Raw genomic sequence first — 19,790 nt, 5'->3', positions numbered from 1 at the left:
TCTTCCTGCAGCATTTATTTTATTGCATCTCTTATTACAACAACCTACTCTGCAGCATTTCTTTTACTGCATCTCTTTTTACAGCAACCCTTCCTGTAGCATTTCTTTTACTGCGTCTCTTTTTTACATCACCTTGTCCTGCAGCATTTCTTTTACTGCGTCTCTTTTTCACATCACCCTTTCCTGCAACATTTCTTTTACTGCGTCTCAGTTTGCAGCACCTTATCCTGCAGCATTTCTTTTACTGCGTCTCTTTTTTACATCACCCTTTCCTGCAGCATCTCGTTTTACAGCGCCTCTTCCTGCAGCATTTATTTTATTGCATCTCTTATTACAACAACCTACTCTGCAGCATTTCTTTTACTGCGTCTCTTTTTTACATCACCCTTTCCTGTAGCATTTCTTTTACTGCGTCTCTTTTTACAGCACCCTTTCCTGCAGCATTTCTTTTACTGCGTCTCAGTTTACAGAACCTTTTCCTGTAGCTTTTTTTACTGCGTCTCTTTTTACAGCACCCCTTTCTGCAGCATTTCTTTTACTGCGTCTCTTGTTTACATCTCTCTTTCCTGTAGCATTTCTTTTACTGCATTTTTTTCATCACCCTTTCCTGCAGCATTTCTTTTACTGCGTCTCAGTTTACAGTACCTTTTCCTGTAGCATTTCTTTTACTGCGTGTTTCTTTTTTTACATCACCCTTTCCTGCAGCATTTCTTTTACTGCGTCTCTTTTTTACATCTCCCTTTCCTGCAGCATTTATTTTACTGCGTCTCAGTTTACAGCACCTTTTCCTGTAGCATTTCTTTTACTCCGTCTCTTTTTCACATCACCCTTTCCTGCAGCATTTATTTTACTGCGTCTCTTTTTTACATCACCCTTTCCTGCAGCATTTATTTTACTGCGTCTCAGTTTACAGCACCTTTTCCTGTAGCATTTCTTTTACTGCGTCTCTTTTTTACATCACCCTTTCCTGCAGCATTTATTTTACTGCATCTCTTTTTCACATCACCCTTTCCTGCAGCATTTATTTTACTGCGTCTCTTTTTCACATCACCCTTTCCTGCAGCATTTATTTTACTGCGTCTCTTTTTCACATCACCCTTTCCTGCAGCATTTATTTTACTGCGTCTCAGTTTACAGCACCTTTTCCTGTAGCATTTCTTTTACTGCGTCTCTTTTTTACATCACCCTTTCCTGCAGCATTTCTTTTACTGCATCTCTTTTTACAGCACCTCTTCCTGCAGCATTTCTTTTACTCCATCTATTTTGACAACAACCTTTCCTGCAGCATTTCTTTCACTGCATCTCTTTTTACAGCACCTCTTCCTGCAGCATCTCTTCTTACAGCACCCCTTTCTGCAGCATTTCTTTTACTGCATCTCTTTTTGCAGCACCCTTTCCTGCAGCATTTCTTTTACTGCATCTCTTTTTAAAGCACCTCCTCCTGCAGCATTTCTTTTACTGCATCTCTTTTTTACATCACCCTTTCCTGCAGCATTTCTTTTACTGCGTTTCAGTTTACAGCACCTTTTCCTGTAGCATTTCTTTTACTGCGTCTCTTTTTTACATCACCCTTTCCTGCACCATTTCTTTTACTGCGTCTCTTTTTACAGCACCTCTTCCTGCAGTATTTCTTTTACTGCGTCTCTTTTTTACATTACCCTTTCCTGCAGTATTTCTTTTACTGCGTCTCAGTTTACAGCACCTTTTCCTGCAGTATTTCTTTTACTGCGTCTCTTTTTACATCACCCTTTCCTGCAGTATTTCTTTTACTGCGTTTCAATTTACAGCATCTTTTCCTGTAGCATTTCTTTTACTGCGTCTCTTTTTTCAGCACCTCTTCCTGCAGCTTCTCTTCTTACAGTACCCCTTTCTGCGGCATTTCTTTTAATGCGTATCTTTTTGCAGCACCCTTTCCTGCATCATTTCTTTTACTGCGTCTCTTTTTGCAGCACCCCTTTCTGCAGCATCTCTTTTTACAGCACCTCTCCCTGCAGCATTTCTTTTACTGCACCTCTTCCTGCAGCATTTCTTTTACTGCATCTCTTTTTACAACAACTCTCCCTGCAGCATTCCTTTTACTGCATCTCTTTTTACAGCAACCCTCTCTGCAGCATTTTTTAACTGCGTCTCTGTTTACAGCAACCTCTTCCTGTAGCAATTCATTTACTGCGTCTCTTTTTACAACGCCTCTTCCTGCAGCATTTCTTTTACTGCATTTCTTTTTTACATCACCCTTTCCTGTAGCATTTCTTTTACTGCATCTCTTTTTACAGCACCCTTTCCTGCAGCATTTCTTTTACCGTGTCTCTTTTTTTCATCACCCTTTCCTGCAGCATTTCTTTTACTGCGTCTCATTTTTTCATCACCCTTTCCTGCAGCATTTCTTTTACTGCGTCTCAGTTTACAGCACATCTTTCTGCAGCATTTCTTTTACTGCGTCTCTTTTTACAGCATCCTTTCCTGCAGCATTTCTTTTACTGCGTCTCAGTTTACAGCACTTTTTCCTGTAGCATTTCTATTACTGTGTCTTTTTTTACAACACCTCTTCCTGTAGCATTTCTTTTACTGCGTCTCAGTTTACAGCATCTTTTCCTGTAGCATTTCTTTTACTGCGTCTCTTTTTTCATCACCCTTTCCTGCAGTATTTCTTTTACTGCGTCTCTTTTTTACATCACCCTTTCCTGCAGTATTTCTTTTACTGCGTCTCAGTTTACAGCACCTTTTCCTGCAGTAGTTCTTTTACTGCGTCTCTTTTTACATCACCCTTTCCTGCAGTATTTCTTTTACTGCGTCTCTTTTTTACATAACCCTTTCCTGCAGTATTTCTTTTACTGCGTCTCAGTTTACAGCATCTTTTCCTGTAGCATTTTTTTTACTGCGTCTCAGTTTACAGCACCTTTTCCTGCAGCATTTCTTTTACTGCGTCTCTTTTTACAGCACATCTTCCTGCAGCATTTCTTTTACTGCATCTCTTTTTTACATCACCCTTTCCTGTAGCATTTCTTTTACTGCATCTCTTTTTACAGCACCCTTTCCTGTAGTATTTCTTTTACTGCGTCTCTTTTTACAGCACCTCTTCCTGCAGCATTTCTTTTACTGCATCTCTTTTTCACATCACCCTTTCCTGCAACATTTCTTTTACTGCGTCTCAGTTTGCAGCACCTTATCCTGTAGCATTTCTTTTACTGCGTCTCTTTTTTACATCACCCTTTCCTGCAGCATCTCGTTTTACAGCGCCTCTTCCTGCAGCATTTATTTTATTGCATCTCTTTTTTACATCACCCTTTCCTGTAGCATTTCTTTTACTGCGTCTCTTTTTTACATCACCCTTTCCTGTAGCATTTCTTTTACTGCGTCACTTTTTACATCACCCTTTCCTGCAGCATTTCTTTTACTGCGTCTCAGTTTACAGCACCTTTTCCTGTAGCATTTCTATTACTGTGTCTTTTTTACAGCAACTCTTTCTGTAGCATTTCTATTACTGTGTCTTTTTTACATCACCCTTTCCTGTAGCATTTCTTTTACTGCGTCTCTTTTTTACACCATCCTTTCCTGCAGTATTTCTTTTACTGCGTCTCTTTTTTACACCATCCTTTCCTGCAGTATTTCTTTTACTGCGTCTTTTTTTACATCTTCCTTTCCTGTAGCATTTCTTTTACTGCATCTCTTTTTGCAGCACCCTTTCCTGCAGCATTTCTTTTACTGCGTCTCTTTTTTACATCTCCCTTTCCTGCAGCATTTCTTTTACTGCATCTCTTTTTACAGCACCCTTTCCTGTAGTATTTCTTTTACTGCGTCTCTTTTTACAGCACCTCTTCCTGCAGCATTTCTTTTACTGCATCTCTTTTTTACATCACCCTTTCCTGCAGCATTTCTTTTACTGCGTCTCTTTTTACAGCATCCTTTCCTGCAGCATTTCTTTTACTGCGTCTCAGTTTACAGCACCTTTTCCTGTAGCATTTCTATTACTGTGTCTTTTTTACAGCAACTCTTTCTGTAGCATTTCTATTACTCCGTCTCTTTTTTACACCATCCTTTCCTGCAGTATTTCTTTTACTCCGTCTCTTTTTTACACCATCCTTTCCTGCAGTATTTCTTTTACTGTGTCTCTTTTTTACATCATCCTTTCCTGCAGCATTTCTTTTACTGCATTTCAGTTTACAGCATCTTTTCCTGTAGCATTTCTTTTACTGCGTCTCTTTTTTACATCACCCTTTTCTGTAGCATTTCCTTTACTGCGTCTCTTTTTTGCATAACCCTTTCCTGCAGCATTTCTTTTACTGCGTCTCAGTTTACAGCATCTTTTCCTGTAGCCTTTCTTTTACTGCGTCTCTTTTTTACATCACCCTTTCCTGCAGCATTTCTTTTACTGCGTCTCTTTTTTACATCACCCTTTCCTGCAGCATTTCTTTTACTGCGTCTCATTTTTCAGCACCCCTTTCTGCAGCATTTCTTTTACTGCATCTCTTTTTACAACAACCTCTTCCTGTAGCATTAATTTCTGCTACAGTATATCTTCTACTGCATATGTATGCAACATATCGTCTATGGTATTTCTTTCTGCAGAATTTCTTATATTGCATATCATCTAGATTTATCTCTTCTACTGCATCTTTTATTACATCATATCTTCTACTGCATATCTTCTTGTCACTGCATGTCGCATCTCTACTACTTCGTTTCTCTCTACAGCATATCGTCTTTTGCATATTTTTGTTGCTATTAATAATACGTTCGCATAGTATCTTCTACTGCATCTCTTCTTGCAGTATATCTTATCTTGCGTCTTTCCCTGTAGCATCACTGATACTGCGAATAATTTCATTATATCACCTTCAACTTGAAACACCAAAACTCGGTTGTTAGGCACCCATTTTGGGGGATGCCTGGTGGCTTCAGTGGAAAACGTATCGTGACGGGGTGCTGTCTGTGAACGTCGGTTCGCGTCATGCACGTAGTACATGTTTGCTTTAATAGTATTTACAATGCCGTTTATTCTATGTTATTTACTTACCTTCATATATAACCGTGGTTTCGCGTTTTGGGTCCAGATAGGCTTCAATTGACGGTATTGTCTGTCTGCTTTGTACACTGATGTTGCCGAGTATACCGAAAAAAAAACAAGCCTAGAACATATCCGACCAAAAACGACGTGAAACCCCAACTACGGGACATTCACAGTACACAGAGCTACTTTGAAACGAGCAATTTGTCACCAATTTAGAGTTTGACGGTACGACATTTCAGTAAAATCTAGACCTGTGTGGGCAGCGACACGACATCAACTGAGAATCAAACAAACAATCCATTGAGGAAGGCGTTCTTAGAACAGAAACAAACGCATTGTGCTTTCTTCCATTCTGATTGGCTGAAAAGTTTGACGTCTATAAGGATGTACCATATTCAGTGACAGGGGTGAGTAGCTCAAATAAATGAAAGTATTAGTAATATCAGAGGTAAACTAACTCTGGTAATATGTATTGCTATGAACAATATCGGAAAGAAAAACAAATAACATAGCACATTTTCTTTCTTGAGGACTGATGACCAGTGGTCATTTTCACGGAGGGGCGGTTTACTATATGCATGTAGCGAGATATCGGAGGGACTGTGATCGGAGTTTATGGATTTCAAATAAAAACAGTCTCAGTTTTGAATTCAAGTTAATTTTAATCTGTTTGTCTATAACAAAGGTCAGATTGGTACATCCATCCAAATATCTTAGTATATGATGGCATCATCGGCGCCATCGCGTAAAACAAACGACTGATAGTTTTTATTTTGTTATCCTAGTTAGAGGGCGCATATTTCAATATGGCTACTCAACTTTTATGAAACAAAAATGTGGTCTGCTCGATTCGCTGTCACCTCACTTCTGAAGCACGATTTTAGGCGTTTTCTGGTACAGAATAGGGAGTTAAACCGATTAAGGGTAACCCCTTTGTTTTCTGTTAATGTCTGTAAGCCGTCTGTTTCGGCAAATCAGCGAAGGTTTGTATTTACACATCGGCAGTTATGCAGTCGCCGGGATTATGACGATCACGACGAGGACACAAAACGCCTGCTTGCAAATTTAAGCCAGCGCGACTCCCGTGTGGAAAATGCCATTTTTATTGGATGTTTCGGTAAGTCGTAACGGTTGTCAACTGTTGACAATTTAATGAATACATGTATCTCTTTCTGCATCATTTCTTCTCCTGTGCCTCTTAGTGCAGCACGTCTTCTAATTGTACATATCACATAGATAAATTCTACTGTTGTATACATTATAGATAGATCTTTTTTTTTTTTGGAAACAAAATTCATATCTATCTTTTCGTATGATGTTACTCTCAATATCCAGTACCGACCCTTCTCCCATTGTACATGTGTATATACCACTCTTCAAGACACATATAGTTAACTAGAGAGGCACACACAATTACATTGTCTGAATTCTTAGGGTTAAGCACCAGGTTTACGTGTGGGAGGGCCTTAAACTCTTTCGTCCTATCAGTGTGCACAGTGCGTACCAACATCATTTGAAAACAATCCAATGTTATTCAGTCGACCAATAGAAACCTCTTAGTTCAGTTTGAATCATGAAATTGTTATTGTTCAGGGGAAAAAAAGAAGTTGAATTATAGTATAAATGCATTTTTTGTTTTGTAGGTTTTCTGTTAGTTTTAGGATGGGTAGGATATGAGTATTTATATAAACCAACACAGCGAACTATTGAGAAATTGATTGTCCAGGCAATGGTGAGTATAGTATGTAGTAAATAAACCATGCTGGTATTTTATGGTTTTCTGTGGTGGGCACATAAGTTTAAACGGTCATTGTTATTCAAGTCTTATGCTTATGGATGGTTCCAGTTGTCCTGTCAACTTTATAGAAGCAAGGACTTAATGGCTGTAGAGGAAAATAAAGAACATCCAATTAGGTTGCATCACAGATTAAAGCTTAAAAGGCAGTTATCATTATGCAGCATTTCATGTAAACAATACACAGAAATACAGACTTGGTTAGCTTTTCCAATAATGATACAATCACAACCTGCATACCATTTATTCCAAAACGACTCCAAATAAAAATACAGCAGTAAGAAAATGTCGTCTGAAACAGGAACGCAGAAGATAACAGAAATTGAACTACACGCGAGCAGAAGTAAACAAACACTGATTGGTCAATACCAACCAGTGCGGACGTAGACTGACCCTAATTAACATAATGCATGCATTTCACTTGGATATCGGCAGTATCACCGTAACATTGAATATAACAATAATAACTTAAATTAATAACAATATTAATGTTCGTGACAGTATATGTACGAGTCCTATATCAAATACAACGTGGCATGATAATCACAGCCCTTTAATAGTGGGAAATTTTTCTCAGAGAGTGAGTTGATTTAGATAACTCAACAGTGAGTTGATGCTGAAAACTCAATCACAGATTAATCTATGGAGTTGATATTTTCAAACAATTTCTGGCACAGACATATTTTGTAGCTGTTATTTTTAGTACACATTGCTTCTTATGTCAAGGTCTTCCTGAAGACTACATCTTAAAAGTTGCATTCTAAAAGTATTTATATATCTTTGGGATCTTGGGACTGTTGTACTTGTATCATACGAGTTAAAACTATATATACTAGAAATACGCCATACTTGCAACATACATATACAGTGACACCCCACAAAGTCACGCCTCAGTAAGTCGCGATTTCAGCTAAGTCGCAGGTAGTTGAATGGCGCCAAATTCTGTTGTGTTTTGACGACAGTTTTGAAGTAAAAGAACTAATGTTTCGTTGCATCGTGTACAAGTATTTAATTATTCGTTAAAGGGCTGGGAGGGACTTAACAGTCACTGTTCGTCAATTACTGAGATACAATAGGTATACTTGCAATATGCATATATACTGTAAAAGGGGTTGATTATTCACTGGGTTTTAATTTTGCCTATTTCGCTGACTGGAAAATGCGCTAAATTAAAACCCAGTGAATATGTAAAATTTAGCATAGAACACATTATCTAAATGATAAAATCGTGAATTTAAAACCCACTGAATATGCCTGAAATGCTAAATCAGTGAAATTTAAACCCAGTGAAAATTAGTCATTTTACAGTATATAACAGCATATAAGAATGCAATCAATAAGATATAAAACATGTTTGGCTGAAACTTCCATGGCCAAAATTTCCTACATTCGTGTTGGAACACTATTCCAAACACACATAAGAAGGGAAGCCAAATTATTTTATATTAGGACCAACAAGTATTTAACATAATGGCCCAGATTCCTGATACCTGATAAAAATCTATGAATAATAATAATAATAATAATAACAATTATTATTGTTTATTGCATCTTTAGAAATATATTTCCTTCAGTATATAGCAATAGAAATATTAATCAGTACAAATAAAATAAAATATAACAAGTTAGTAGAAGAATTTAAAAAAGTGAATAAAATATAATAAGTTCAAATCACATGTTTTTTTGCGTTGTTGGAATGCCAAGAAGATAAATTGTGCAACATGCTTAATTGAGGTTTTGTCTGTGTGCAACTTTAGGGAAACTTTTTGATTCTGGTGTATGCAGTACGTAAAATAAAAACAAATTAATGTGATGTTATAAATATCCATGATATATTTATATTTATTGTGTCCTGGTTCTGCAAACTTAAATTACACATGACATTTTACAAATATTAAGACTAGTTTTTATATGATTTCATTGTGTAGATAGCCGACAAAAATGGACATCCAGGTGAAGCCGAACAGCTGTATCATCAAGCATTATCAATGTCACAAACACAACAAAACATGGATGGTATCATTTATGTATATGATCAGGTAAGTCAATGGTTGACTTGAAATAAAAAGACTTACAACAGATTATGAAACTAATTATAAAACGTTTGTCGATATTTCTTGAAGAGTCAGTATATGTACTAGTGGCTCACTTATTAAAGAGGTCATCGTCTATACTGCCCTCTTGTGGCAGTTTCCAACAAATCTTTTGTCAGGTACAGAAATAACTTCTGTGGTTCACAAGAAAGATATAAACATATTTAACGCTTTATTTTCAGATGGCTAATTTAGAAATGAAGCGAGGTCATTATAAGAAAGCCGAAGTGTTGTTTAAAGAATGTTTGAAAGGTTTATTATCAACAGGCACTTCCAAAGATGATAACGCTGTTATTGAGATATCACTCAAATTATCTCAGATATACGCACATCTTAAGAGGTAAATCTTCATTGAACTTGGTCTGATTGTTGATAATCAGAGTGCCTTCAAATAAAATATGTTCAATGAGATTTGTGTGTCAAATGAAATCTTGTTTAGCAATTGTCGCAGAAACAATGGGTGGTGGAATTCTGAATTCATTTCTAATAAAAATAATGTTTGTATATGTATCAAAGCTTTTCATTTTGGCAATGAAAAGTACAAGGGGCACATATTTCGTGACATATCCCAGCATGCAATTTAAATAGGTTGACACTAAAGAACATATAACAACTCAAAATATTAATGATATTCAAATTAGGAACAATTACTGTAAAATGACTAATTTTCACTGGGTTTAAATTTCGCTGCTTTACCATTTCAGGCATATTCAGTGGGTTTTAAATTCACGGATTTATCATTTAGATAATGTGTTCTATGCTAAATTTTACATATTCACTGGGTTTTAATTTAGCGCATTTTCCAGTCAGCGAAATAAGCAAAATTAAAACCCAGTGTATAATTAATCCTTTTACAGTATATGAAAGTATATTTTATTCCAAAATAGATTTTTTTTTTAAAGACAATTAAAAGGTCAATATAATGAGACGAATTCCAAGTTATAGCGACATCAGTCTGTTTCCATGGCGAGAATGGGGGATTGATTTCTAGCTTGCATAATTTATTCAATGGATTTCCTTGGTTCCTGGCATTCTGATAAGCTATTGAATATTTACATAGCAAAATCTACTCTCTACGCAGATGAAATTAGAACATTTTACACCAGAGTGTGCAAATTTCTAAGGTAACGGTGGAATTCAAAACATGTCTATTGGCAGGCAGCTAAAGCTGTATTCAAACCAAGTTATGTTTGTATAAAGATTGAATTCAAACATGTTTTCAATTTTGTTGATACACTTCTCATTTCTCTCATCTCGTGAAATCATCTGCAAATGTTTTATTGAATATGATTTAATTTTCCTGAATTCACGATCACAGTAAAACCCTGCCCCTTTGCATTGTAGTATTCAGTAGCTTGCATATGCACCAATCAGCATGTCTCCCATCCAATTACAGGGAGCCAATCAATTTACTTGTAGAAGCAGACATCCATGACAGCACGGATTGGTCATTTGCTTTCATGATGTTCACTCATGAATATTTAAATCATAGGTTTCAAATACAGGCCTTGTCAGTGTATTAGGAGTGTAGCAAAAGAAATACTGTAAAATACTTTATTTTTGCTGTTTTCGTCGAACGAATGATTCAGTGAAAATAAAATCCAGCGAATATACTTTTTTTGCTGTATTTCAACTCGTTAAAAATCAGTGAAAATAAACCATCCCCAAAAAAAGCAAAAATTAATTCCTGCTAAAATAAAGTATTTTACAGTACTTTGGCGGGTGAGAATGCAATCCCACAGCAAACATTGTTATCATCTAAGGATTACTGACTGACTGTAACTACTTTATCAAGTACACGCTGCAAATAATAAAACTGGGATGAATTTCTCCAAATATGATCAAACATGGCTGGGCATGATAAGAAAAATGCATTCACTGCTAGATCCCCATACCCAGTATTTTATGTAGTATTAAAAAGTAGGGCAGTGTGAGGTAATGTAATGCAAGTTCTTGTTTCTCTGCATGTCTATACTAAAGGGTAAACATCACTGCACCATAAGTTCAAATTCCTATAATCATTTCTTGCAGGCATGTAGAAGCCAGTGCTGGGTATACATGGTGTATAGAGACAACAACTGTGAAGATATCTGAGATGCCTGAAGATGATATTGATAAGAATACACTCTCTTTATTAGGACTGTGCTGGAATTCATATGCATATTATTTATTGTCACAGAAGAGGTTTGCTGAAGCAGAGCAGGCATATAAAAAGGCATTGACTCTATGTGAGAATCAATTGACAGTAGATGGGTTGAAACACCCACAGGTGAGATGCTGACATTGAATGGGCTGAAATGTCTCAGGTGGGTTGCTGACAGTAGATGGGCTGAAACATTTACAGTTGGGTTGCTTGCAGGAGATGGGCTGAAACACCCACAGCTGGGTTGACAGTGAATGTGTTGAAACACCCACAGGTGAGTTTACAGTAGATGGATTGAAATACCCACTTGTGAGTTTCTAACAGTAGATGGACTGAAACATCCACAGGTGAGTTGCTGGCATTGAATGGGCTGAAATACCCTCAGGTGGGTTTCTGGCAGTAGATGGGATGAAACACCCACAGGTGGGTTTATAGTAGATGGGCTAAAACACCCACAGCTGGGTTAACATTGGATGGGTTGAAACAGCTGGGTGGATGCGTTGAAACACCCACAGGTGAGTTGCTCACAGAAGATGGGCTGAAACACTCACAGCTGGGTTAAAATTGGATGGGTTAAAACACACAGGTGAGTTGACAGTGTATGGGTTGAAATACCCACATGTGAGTTGCTGACATTAGATAGGCTTGAACACCTACAGGAGGATTAACAGTGGATTGGCTAAAACAGCAGGGTTAACAGTAGATGGGTTGAAACTCCCACAGGTGAGTTGCTGACAATAGATGGGCTTAAACACCCACAGGTGAGTTTATAGTAGATGGGTTGAAACACCCCACAGGTGCGTTTCTGACAGTAGATGGGCTGAAACACCCTCAGGTGAGTTACTGACATTAAATGGGCTGAAATACCTCAGGTGGGTTTCTGGCAGTAAATGGGATGAAACACCCACAGGTGAGTTGCTGACAGTAGATGGGCTGAAACGCCCACAGGTGAGTTGCTGACATTAAATAGGCTGAAATACCTCAGGTGGGTTTCTGGCAGTAGATGGGATGAAACACCCACAGATGGGCTAAAACACCCACAGCTGGGTTAACATTGGATGGGTTGAAACACACACATGCAAGTTGCTGACATTAGATGGGCTGGAACACCCACAGGTGAGTTGATAGTGGATGGGTTAAAACATCAAGTTTACATTCAGTGAGCTGAAACACCCCTAAATGCAAAGGTGTAACCATTACAACGTCAGATATTGTTTCCCTTTATTAGAATCACCAACACATTTCAAGAGAGATACTTAACACCTGAAATTAAGAGTACATACATTCTCATCAAAAAACATTATTTACTATGCCATGTATTTATAGAATTTATATATATATTTTACAGACAGTGACAATTTTGAATGATCTAGGTACAGTGTGTGATGAACAGCAAAAATTTGATGATGCATACGAGTATCTACAACAAGCTGTCAGCTTAGCTGAGAAGGTGTCCCACTCTGATGTGCCAAGACTGCTCTGTAACATGGGGTCAATACAGATGCACAGAGGTAAAATACAATGCACATTTCATTCACTCAATATAATTTACTCATTGTTTCTGAAGGATTTTCCATATTAACTTTAACAAGTCAACAATAGTAACAAAAATATTACCAAAAAACATTTTCAACCATTTAATACAAACTATTTCATATTTTTGTTTTTAATGTTTTTGTGCCCGGCAACAGTTCTGGATATTGAATGTCACTGTTGTCTCTCCTGACTTTTTTTTTGTATGTAAATTGCAAGTGCTAGTGCTGACACACAGTGCGTTTTTGCCACAGAAGTCATATTCATGTTTGGAACTACATGACAGAGCTGTGTGGCCATCTCTCTATCAAATGGCGCTATGCTATCCTGGCGTCAACCAGGGTCGGTCGAACACAAGCCGACCTTAACCAAGGTTCCCCCCAAAGTCGCATTCGTGAGTGAATGAATCTCGGCCTTCCCATTCAGTCTGTGGCACACTCACTCAGGGTACGAGTCAACCCTTTTTGGTGTCCAGCCTGAGGTAGGATTTGAACTTGGGTCTACCGATCACAAGTTTGATGTAACAACCACTATGCTACCAGTGACCGGTTTTATTTCATAGTTTAGTAACGTAAACTTTCCACACATACATACCATACAAACAATTAATTGAGACAATAAAACACATTAGTCGTTTTAATATTTATTGCTGTTTTCTATGTCAGTACAGTATAATGTACAGTGATACAAAGTTTTGAATAATTTGAACTTATGAGTTGTTTATAAGTTGGTACACCACTCCAGGTACGGTATTTCATTATTCTCATTTGCATCTAAATCGAGATTTATTTCCCTTATAGGTAACTATGACGACTCAAAGGAGTGTTACAGTAATGCTATGAAGCAGGCAGTGAAAGACGAAGATGTCGAAACTATAAATTACATTAATGATAGTTTAATGGTTTTAGAAAAGTCAAAAAAGAAAAAATGATGTATTTTTAATAAATGGCATTTTTTGTAGAGATAGTGGGGCTTTTCTAGCATGTTTCTTAAAATGGAGTACATCAGGTTCTAGAGGGTTAATAATGTTAAGCAATTATTGTCATCAGCTACAAAATGTTTCAAGGCGTATGTAGTCATTAATTTAGGGTAATTTATCACAATATTGTGTAATGAAGGGAAAATACCTGATGTATACAAACATGCAGATTAAAAAATCCATCCATCCATTCAATTTAATTAAATCTTCTAAATGTGAATCTGACTTTGTATGTATTTGGATATGTGAACCACCACCCCGGTGTTAAAGTTATTTAACACTGAATGCTTACGATACTGATGTCCTGTCAGTATTTGTTTCTCAATGATAATTAATCTAGTTTTGCATAATTTCGACCGAACTACAACCGCTTTGATTTTGCAAAAGACGAATCTTGTTTGAATGAAATCAATTCAGGCATGCCTGAAATATTTGAGATGTTCAAATGTAGATAAAAGCTCAAGAGAATAAAAAAACTTACCCATTATGAATTGTCTTTGTAACAACTTTGAGCAAACTTGGTCAAAGCAAGAAATCAACATGGCTGTCAATTATTTTGCATCAAATCATAAAACAAATGTGCACCACATTTGTGAAGATGGTCACTTTATTATTCGTATTATGTGAAATAGCATAAGAAAATGTCAGGTACCCAGTCAGAGACAAACAAGAGACCTGTTTCATTTGTGCATCACATTTTATTACAAATTCCTCAGGAACCACATGATTCTGTACAGACACACACACTGACATTAGTACAACATTACCTCCCATGTGACACACAGGAAAAAAAAACCAAACAAACAAGTAGACAAAGATATGTTTCATAGTTGATGAATGGAACAATATGTATATATACCAGGTAACAATGTCAAAGTTCACCATGCAACAGGTATTGGTGACGTCACCATTCTGTGATTGGATTATCCAGTAAATCATCATCTTTCTTCTCGTCCTTCATGTATTTCTCTTGTACTGATGGTGCTGTAAACCAAAGTTAAGGTAATATAATACAAGAATGTAATGCATTTGCTTTTATTTTCGTGTGATTATAATTTCACACCCGAAAAGAATAGTTACTTTAAAACACGTCTTTTTAGCTAGTACGATATTTTAGCTAATTTTTACTTTCACTAATTCAAGATGTTGCTAATTTAAAGTAAAGTATATTCTCACAATGTTGGCACTTTAGCAAAATGAAGATTTTGTTAATTCTTGCATTAAGTCAAATTTGCGAAAATGGGATGAAGCTATTTCAACATGTTTTATAATACTACGGATGCTTCTAAATAAAACGGAAATAAATGTTCTGAATTACATATGCAGATATGTTGTAATACTTTGTAATACATTAACTTTACTAAATAATTGCAGAGCTAAATTACCCATGAATACAAATGGTAAATGCACTTATGTAAATTATGCACAGTGATGTGTTACTGTAAAGGGGGTAATTATTCACTGGGTTTTAATTTAGCTTATTTCGCTGACTGGAAAAATGCGCTAAATTAAAACACAGTGAATATGTAAAATTTAGCATAGAACACATTATCTAAATGACGAAACCGTGAATTTAAAACCCACTGAATATGCCCGAAATGGTAAATCAGTGAAATTTAAACCCAGTGAAAATTAGTCATTTTACAGTATTTTCCTGGGGAGAATTTCTCGTACATAATGGTCCCACACCAGTGTTAAACGGCCCATAGTAGCACATGTAATTTGCAGGAAATAAATGCCCAAAATGAGATATACCATGTTTCAGTGAGTTCCTGACATCCTAGTGACCCATTCGAAAACTTGGTCAGAGATGCCATGTTTCACCATCCGATCAGGTGCTTCATCCAGCTTTTTTCCTATAATATAATAAGCCAGTTATGAACACATTAGAAATGAGGGTGCACTCTATTGACCAGATCACTCAAAAACAAGTGAATCCAAAAACACTGGGCCAAGAAAACTACTGTATTGAAAAACAAAAGGATATTGAAAATACTGAAAGTCGGCACCAAGGGCAGTAGACATCAATGACTGTAAATTCCTTTCTTCCAAGTCCCCAAACACATAACCATTTGCCTTGTCTACAGTCTTAAGAACCTGAAGCATGGTATCCTTGTCCTGAAATAAACATAGTTACAAAAAACCAGGAAGTTAGTCATGCCAATATTTGCATGGTATTTAATATAAATGTTGATGAATCTGATATTATACGATTCTATCTTGTGGGCAGGGTTTAAATTAACCATTTGTTCATTTCCTTACTATAAGACTATGTGCCAAAATGTTGTGTGCAGAATACTTGAATCTCTTCTCTGACAAAAGGTGGTGAAAGTTAAAAGGCGATGGTTGCCTTGGTATGTTGCTACGAGTCCTATATCAAACACACAAACTAAGGTGTAATAAAAAAACTCACCTGCACACTCAAGCTGATGAAAGATACCAAACTGTAATCTTGAATAACATCTACAATTGTCTTATTCAGTTTATGAAATTTTCTTGTAAATGGATCTTTATCTAAATAGTCTACCAGATAAGATAAATCTAATACCTCGCTGTAGTAATCTAGGTTGAATGCTGATAAAATAAACAGAGGCGCTGTGTTTACAACTTACTGACTTCTTGTAAACAGATGTAACATAACAGTGTTCTCCCCACCAAGTCGCAGGAAAACACAAGCTCAAAGTGATGATACTGCACAGAAGATCCTGTGCATACTGCATTTCAATCCCTACCCAGACAATTAAATTACAGTGTTGGTTATTATGTAAATCCACTAAAGTGTTGATCACCTGTTTTGTACCATATTAGATATGCTAATGGCATGGATTGAAATAGAATTTTTTCCCCGCATGCATAGTGTGTATGTTGAATTTGAAATTTACCTGCACTAACTTGTTGTGAAATGCACCATTTTTAAAGTTTAAATAAAATTTACAGGTTCTCGATTATGCAATCACAAAAGAATTTGATTTTTTTTAGTTGTCTCACAATGTTGGTTGAATTTAATTTAGGCTTAGTGAATATAATGAGAAAATGTTGTGTTAATTTCTACATGCACAGCGTGCACATTATATTTTGAGTTTACTTGCACGAGCTAATAATCTATGTGCATAGTGCAGTGTGCACCAGGGTATTTCGATCCCTGTAATGGTCAATACTGTTTCTGAAAAAATTTAATTTAATTGTCATATGCTTTGAGGATAACACTGAAGAGTAAGTTAGAAAAAGAAAGGAATATGAGATTATGAGGCCAATTCACATTCCTAGAACTACTGCACACTACCTTTTAGTAATCAATTTGAATCACATACGTCTAATAACTTCTTATTTTTGTTTAAACACAATGAGCGTCCTCTTACCTAGTTTTCCAAACTGCTCCAGTAGATCCACTTTAGAGAGCACATTGACATGTGGCATTGCCATTTGTAGCATTGCAGACAGTGAGGTCAGTAAGACTGAGATGAACTTAGAAGGATCACTACAGTAATGCGAGTCTACAAGATGTACAGCTGTCAACTGAAATAGACCAATGTAGTAAGTTTAATTAATAATACATTAATGGTCAGAGATTAATTAAAAATTTGTAACATAACATAATTTATTTTAATTATCTTGATATACATGGTTCGCTGCATTAGACTGGATATAACTTTTATTACATGCATTGTTTATATGATATTTGAACACAGTGTTTTCTCTGAACAGTGGAGTAACAGGAATGTATTGCACCCTTGCAGTCTTTGAGTGATATCTATCAACTTGTCTTTCAATTACATATATAACTTGGTAGCATTAATATAATAACACTACAGTAACTGAAATAATACACACAGACAGCCAGTATTAAACTGCACAGTTTCCTACGCATATGTTCTGTATCGCAAGAATCATCGACTGCATTTCTTTCTTACTGTCACTTTGCTACAAAAACTTGGAGAGAACACTGCCAACACATACTGTGTGTGAATACAGTACCTTTACCCTGTAACTATTATACATATACTACTATACATAGTACATGTAACCTTGTATAATAAAGTTGCATGTCTCCCACTCACAACAAACCAAATGAGAGAAGACTTGAGAGAAGACTTTGGATTTATCTGTAACTATAGATACATGGTGGTATCATGACGTTAACATTGCTATCTGGCACTGGCTTCCATTCACCAAGTAAAGCCAGTAGATGCATCATCTAACATGATAGAAAAAATAGGCAAAAAAAGCGATCATGTACTAAAAAAAAAGTGAAATCAATAAGACACACTAAAATCAATCTCTTTGTCAGTTACTCTTATTATATACTTGCCCTGTAATTAAACTTCTCTAGCATGGAGCTGATATTTCGCATGGCTGCATTGTGTGTATAAAGTTCAACTTGTCCCGGACAGTCAAATAAAACATATTGATCTTTTGTGTGAATTGCAAGTTGTTTCTGCAACCAATCCGAATTTTTTTCAAGGTATTCCATGCAATAGATCAGTCCCCCATTGGGTCCCAGTTTCAGATTGTCCATGACATCGTTGAGTGTTATCAAAGTAGACAGATTCACAGCGGGCTCGTAAGGCAGTACATCGTTGGCTGGATCAAGGTTGACAATTGCAACGTTTCGACCAATCCCTTCTAAGAACTGTTTCATAGCAGCACAGTAGGTTGTTTTACCTGCCCCTGGTGGGCCGATCACAAATTGTCCAAACGGCATAGTTGGATCAGTCGGTTTGTCATAAAACAGACATTATGAATCTAAAGTTTTAAAGAACAAGGTAGAAATACAGGTATTTATTTAATGCATTGTGCAATAACTTTATAAACAATACATGTCCAAAACAAGTAAGAAATGACGCATAACTAATTGTGCTGCCAGTAATTACTGGTGCATCATTGACGCAACAGAAAATCGTATGTTGATATAGTGATCTTGAAAAACATCTTACATTATAGTTATAGAATTTAAAATTTGGTAAAATGAAATTCAAATAAACAAAATATGTGTAAGGGACAACGTCAAAATATAGGATGCAACACTTAATTATAGAATATTTATCATCGACATAAACTTTACCTAATTTTCAGGAATAATACAAAACCATGTTTTTATCATAATAAAAAAAATGTCATGATTAGTTTAACGTTTAATGAGTGTGTAATATAAACAAAATAAAAAAACACAATAATAATAGTAACTTAGTAAATTTTTTTTTGAACACCGACCTCCCCAACAGTCAATTTGGAAGATTCCATTTTGACACATGGTATAAGTCTGTACACTCATGCTAAAAAAATATGAATTACTCATTTCAGAGATGATACTATATCGATCATAGTCTTAAAAAGGCAATGTGGATAAAATTGGGTTTATAAATATAGTAAGATATATCGCAAATAAAAAATGTGTAAAGGTGTAATTTGATATGTATGAGCACACTAGAGTTTTTGTTATATTATCAAATGAATACTCCCATGATAGCTACTGATACAACTTACTTTGTTTTTTGCATGATAAATGATCCTCTATTTGTTTGATTGAGATAACACAACACTCCAAAAATAATTATTGCAATTTCTTCTCTTCTATGTTTTTGTGGCATTTTGTGGTCCCAAAAAACCCTGCCCATGCAGCTGGCATTACAGTGCAACAACCACCAAGTTCAGTGCCATAACGTCTATTATTTACCAGGGACGAAAGGCCAACACATCTAGAAGTTTTTAAATTCTGTTTTTAATTTAGGTATATCTGTTCAAGAGAAACGTCAGTTCATCTCAATAAACAGACCACACACAGTCAAAAGTATAGGTAGATAATAGATGGTTATAGATGTCAAAAGAAGTTGTGAGTGTTGATGAATTCGGTAACGACCAGGATAGTTACATGGCCACTAAATCATTTGAATAGGTAATAAATAGAGTGTAGGGTGCTGATAAGTACAACACACTACGATCAAAAACAAGTCAGATAAGTAAAACAAGTTTAAAATTAGTTCGTAAACTACGACGTACAGCGCAGTAGTGAGCGACAAAACCACAGCTCCGCGAAAGTTAGCTGGCTTGTTCGTCGGATACTACATGTTGCCTACATATTACATACCTACTGTTGTTGTTGTTGTTCTTATTCAATAAACAATATCTTCACTGTTGTAAATTGCTTGATCATTGTATGTAAACAAGAAAAAACAGTTTGTCAAACTTTTATGCAGGTTCACTTGTCACTGGGCGCAGACATCTTTGAAATTTCTCAATCC

The 19,790-nt window shown here is 36.2% G+C and overlaps 2 protein-coding genes across 2 annotated transcripts; one reads left to right on the top strand and one right to left on the bottom strand.

Annotated features, from left to right (window-relative positions):
- The first annotated feature begins 5,810 nt into the window (after positions 1-5,810).
- On the top strand, positions 5,811-14,876 carry LOC100366767 (tetratricopeptide repeat protein 19, mitochondrial-like). The gene is made up of 7 exons (XM_002737284.4): positions 5,811-6,125; positions 6,652-6,740; positions 8,732-8,842; positions 9,079-9,236; positions 10,928-11,165; positions 12,388-12,550; positions 13,373-14,876. The coding sequence occupies exons 1-7, from the start codon at positions 5,843-5,845 to the stop codon at positions 13,501-13,503; spliced, it is 1,173 nt and encodes a 390-aa protein (XP_002737330.2). The 5' UTR covers positions 5,811-5,842; the 3' UTR covers positions 13,504-14,876.
- On the bottom strand, positions 14,230-19,784 carry LOC100366616 (GPN-loop GTPase 2-like). The gene is made up of 6 exons (XM_006819640.3): positions 19,637-19,784; positions 17,861-18,294; positions 16,911-17,067; positions 15,965-16,125; positions 15,539-15,669; positions 14,230-14,537 (listed from the first exon to the last, which is right to left on the bottom strand). Exons 2-6 carry the CDS (start codon positions 18,251-18,253, stop codon positions 14,456-14,458), a joined length of 924 nt encoding a protein of 307 aa, XP_006819703.2. The 5' UTR covers positions 18,254-18,294; positions 19,637-19,784; the 3' UTR covers positions 14,230-14,455.
- Between the last annotated feature and the right edge of the window lie 6 nt (positions 19,785-19,790).

This window comes from Saccoglossus kowalevskii, chromosome 4 (assembly GCF_978046115.1).
Source record: "Saccoglossus kowalevskii chromosome 4, keSacKowa6.1, whole genome shotgun sequence".
Lineage (NCBI taxonomy): Eukaryota > Metazoa > Hemichordata > Enteropneusta > Harrimaniidae > Saccoglossus > Saccoglossus kowalevskii.
This window is presented reverse-complemented; position numbering and strand designations above follow the sequence as displayed.

Coding starts and splice junctions, on each gene's coding strand:
- LOC100366616 (XM_006819640.3), bottom strand. CDS start 18,253: ATGCCGTTTGGACAATTTGTGATCGGCCCACCAGGGGCAGGTAAAACA. Junction 17,068..17,860: donor TAGAGAAGTTTAATTACAGG/GCAAGTATATAA, acceptor GGTCTATTTCAG/TTGACAGCTGTACATCTTGT. Junction 14,538..15,538: donor GCCGACTTTCAGTATTTTCA/ATATCCTTTTGT, acceptor ACTTTGGTTTAC/AGCACCATCAGTACAAGAGA.
- LOC100366767 (XM_002737284.4), top strand. CDS start 5,843: ATGTGGTCTGCTCGATTCGCTGTCACCTCACTTCTGAAGCACGATTTT. Junction 8,843..9,078: donor TCATTTATGTATATGATCAG/GTAAGTCAATGG, acceptor CTTTATTTTCAG/ATGGCTAATTTAGAAATGAA. Junction 12,551..13,372: donor GTCAATACAGATGCACAGAG/GTAAAATACAAT, acceptor TTTCCCTTATAG/GTAACTATGACGACTCAAAG.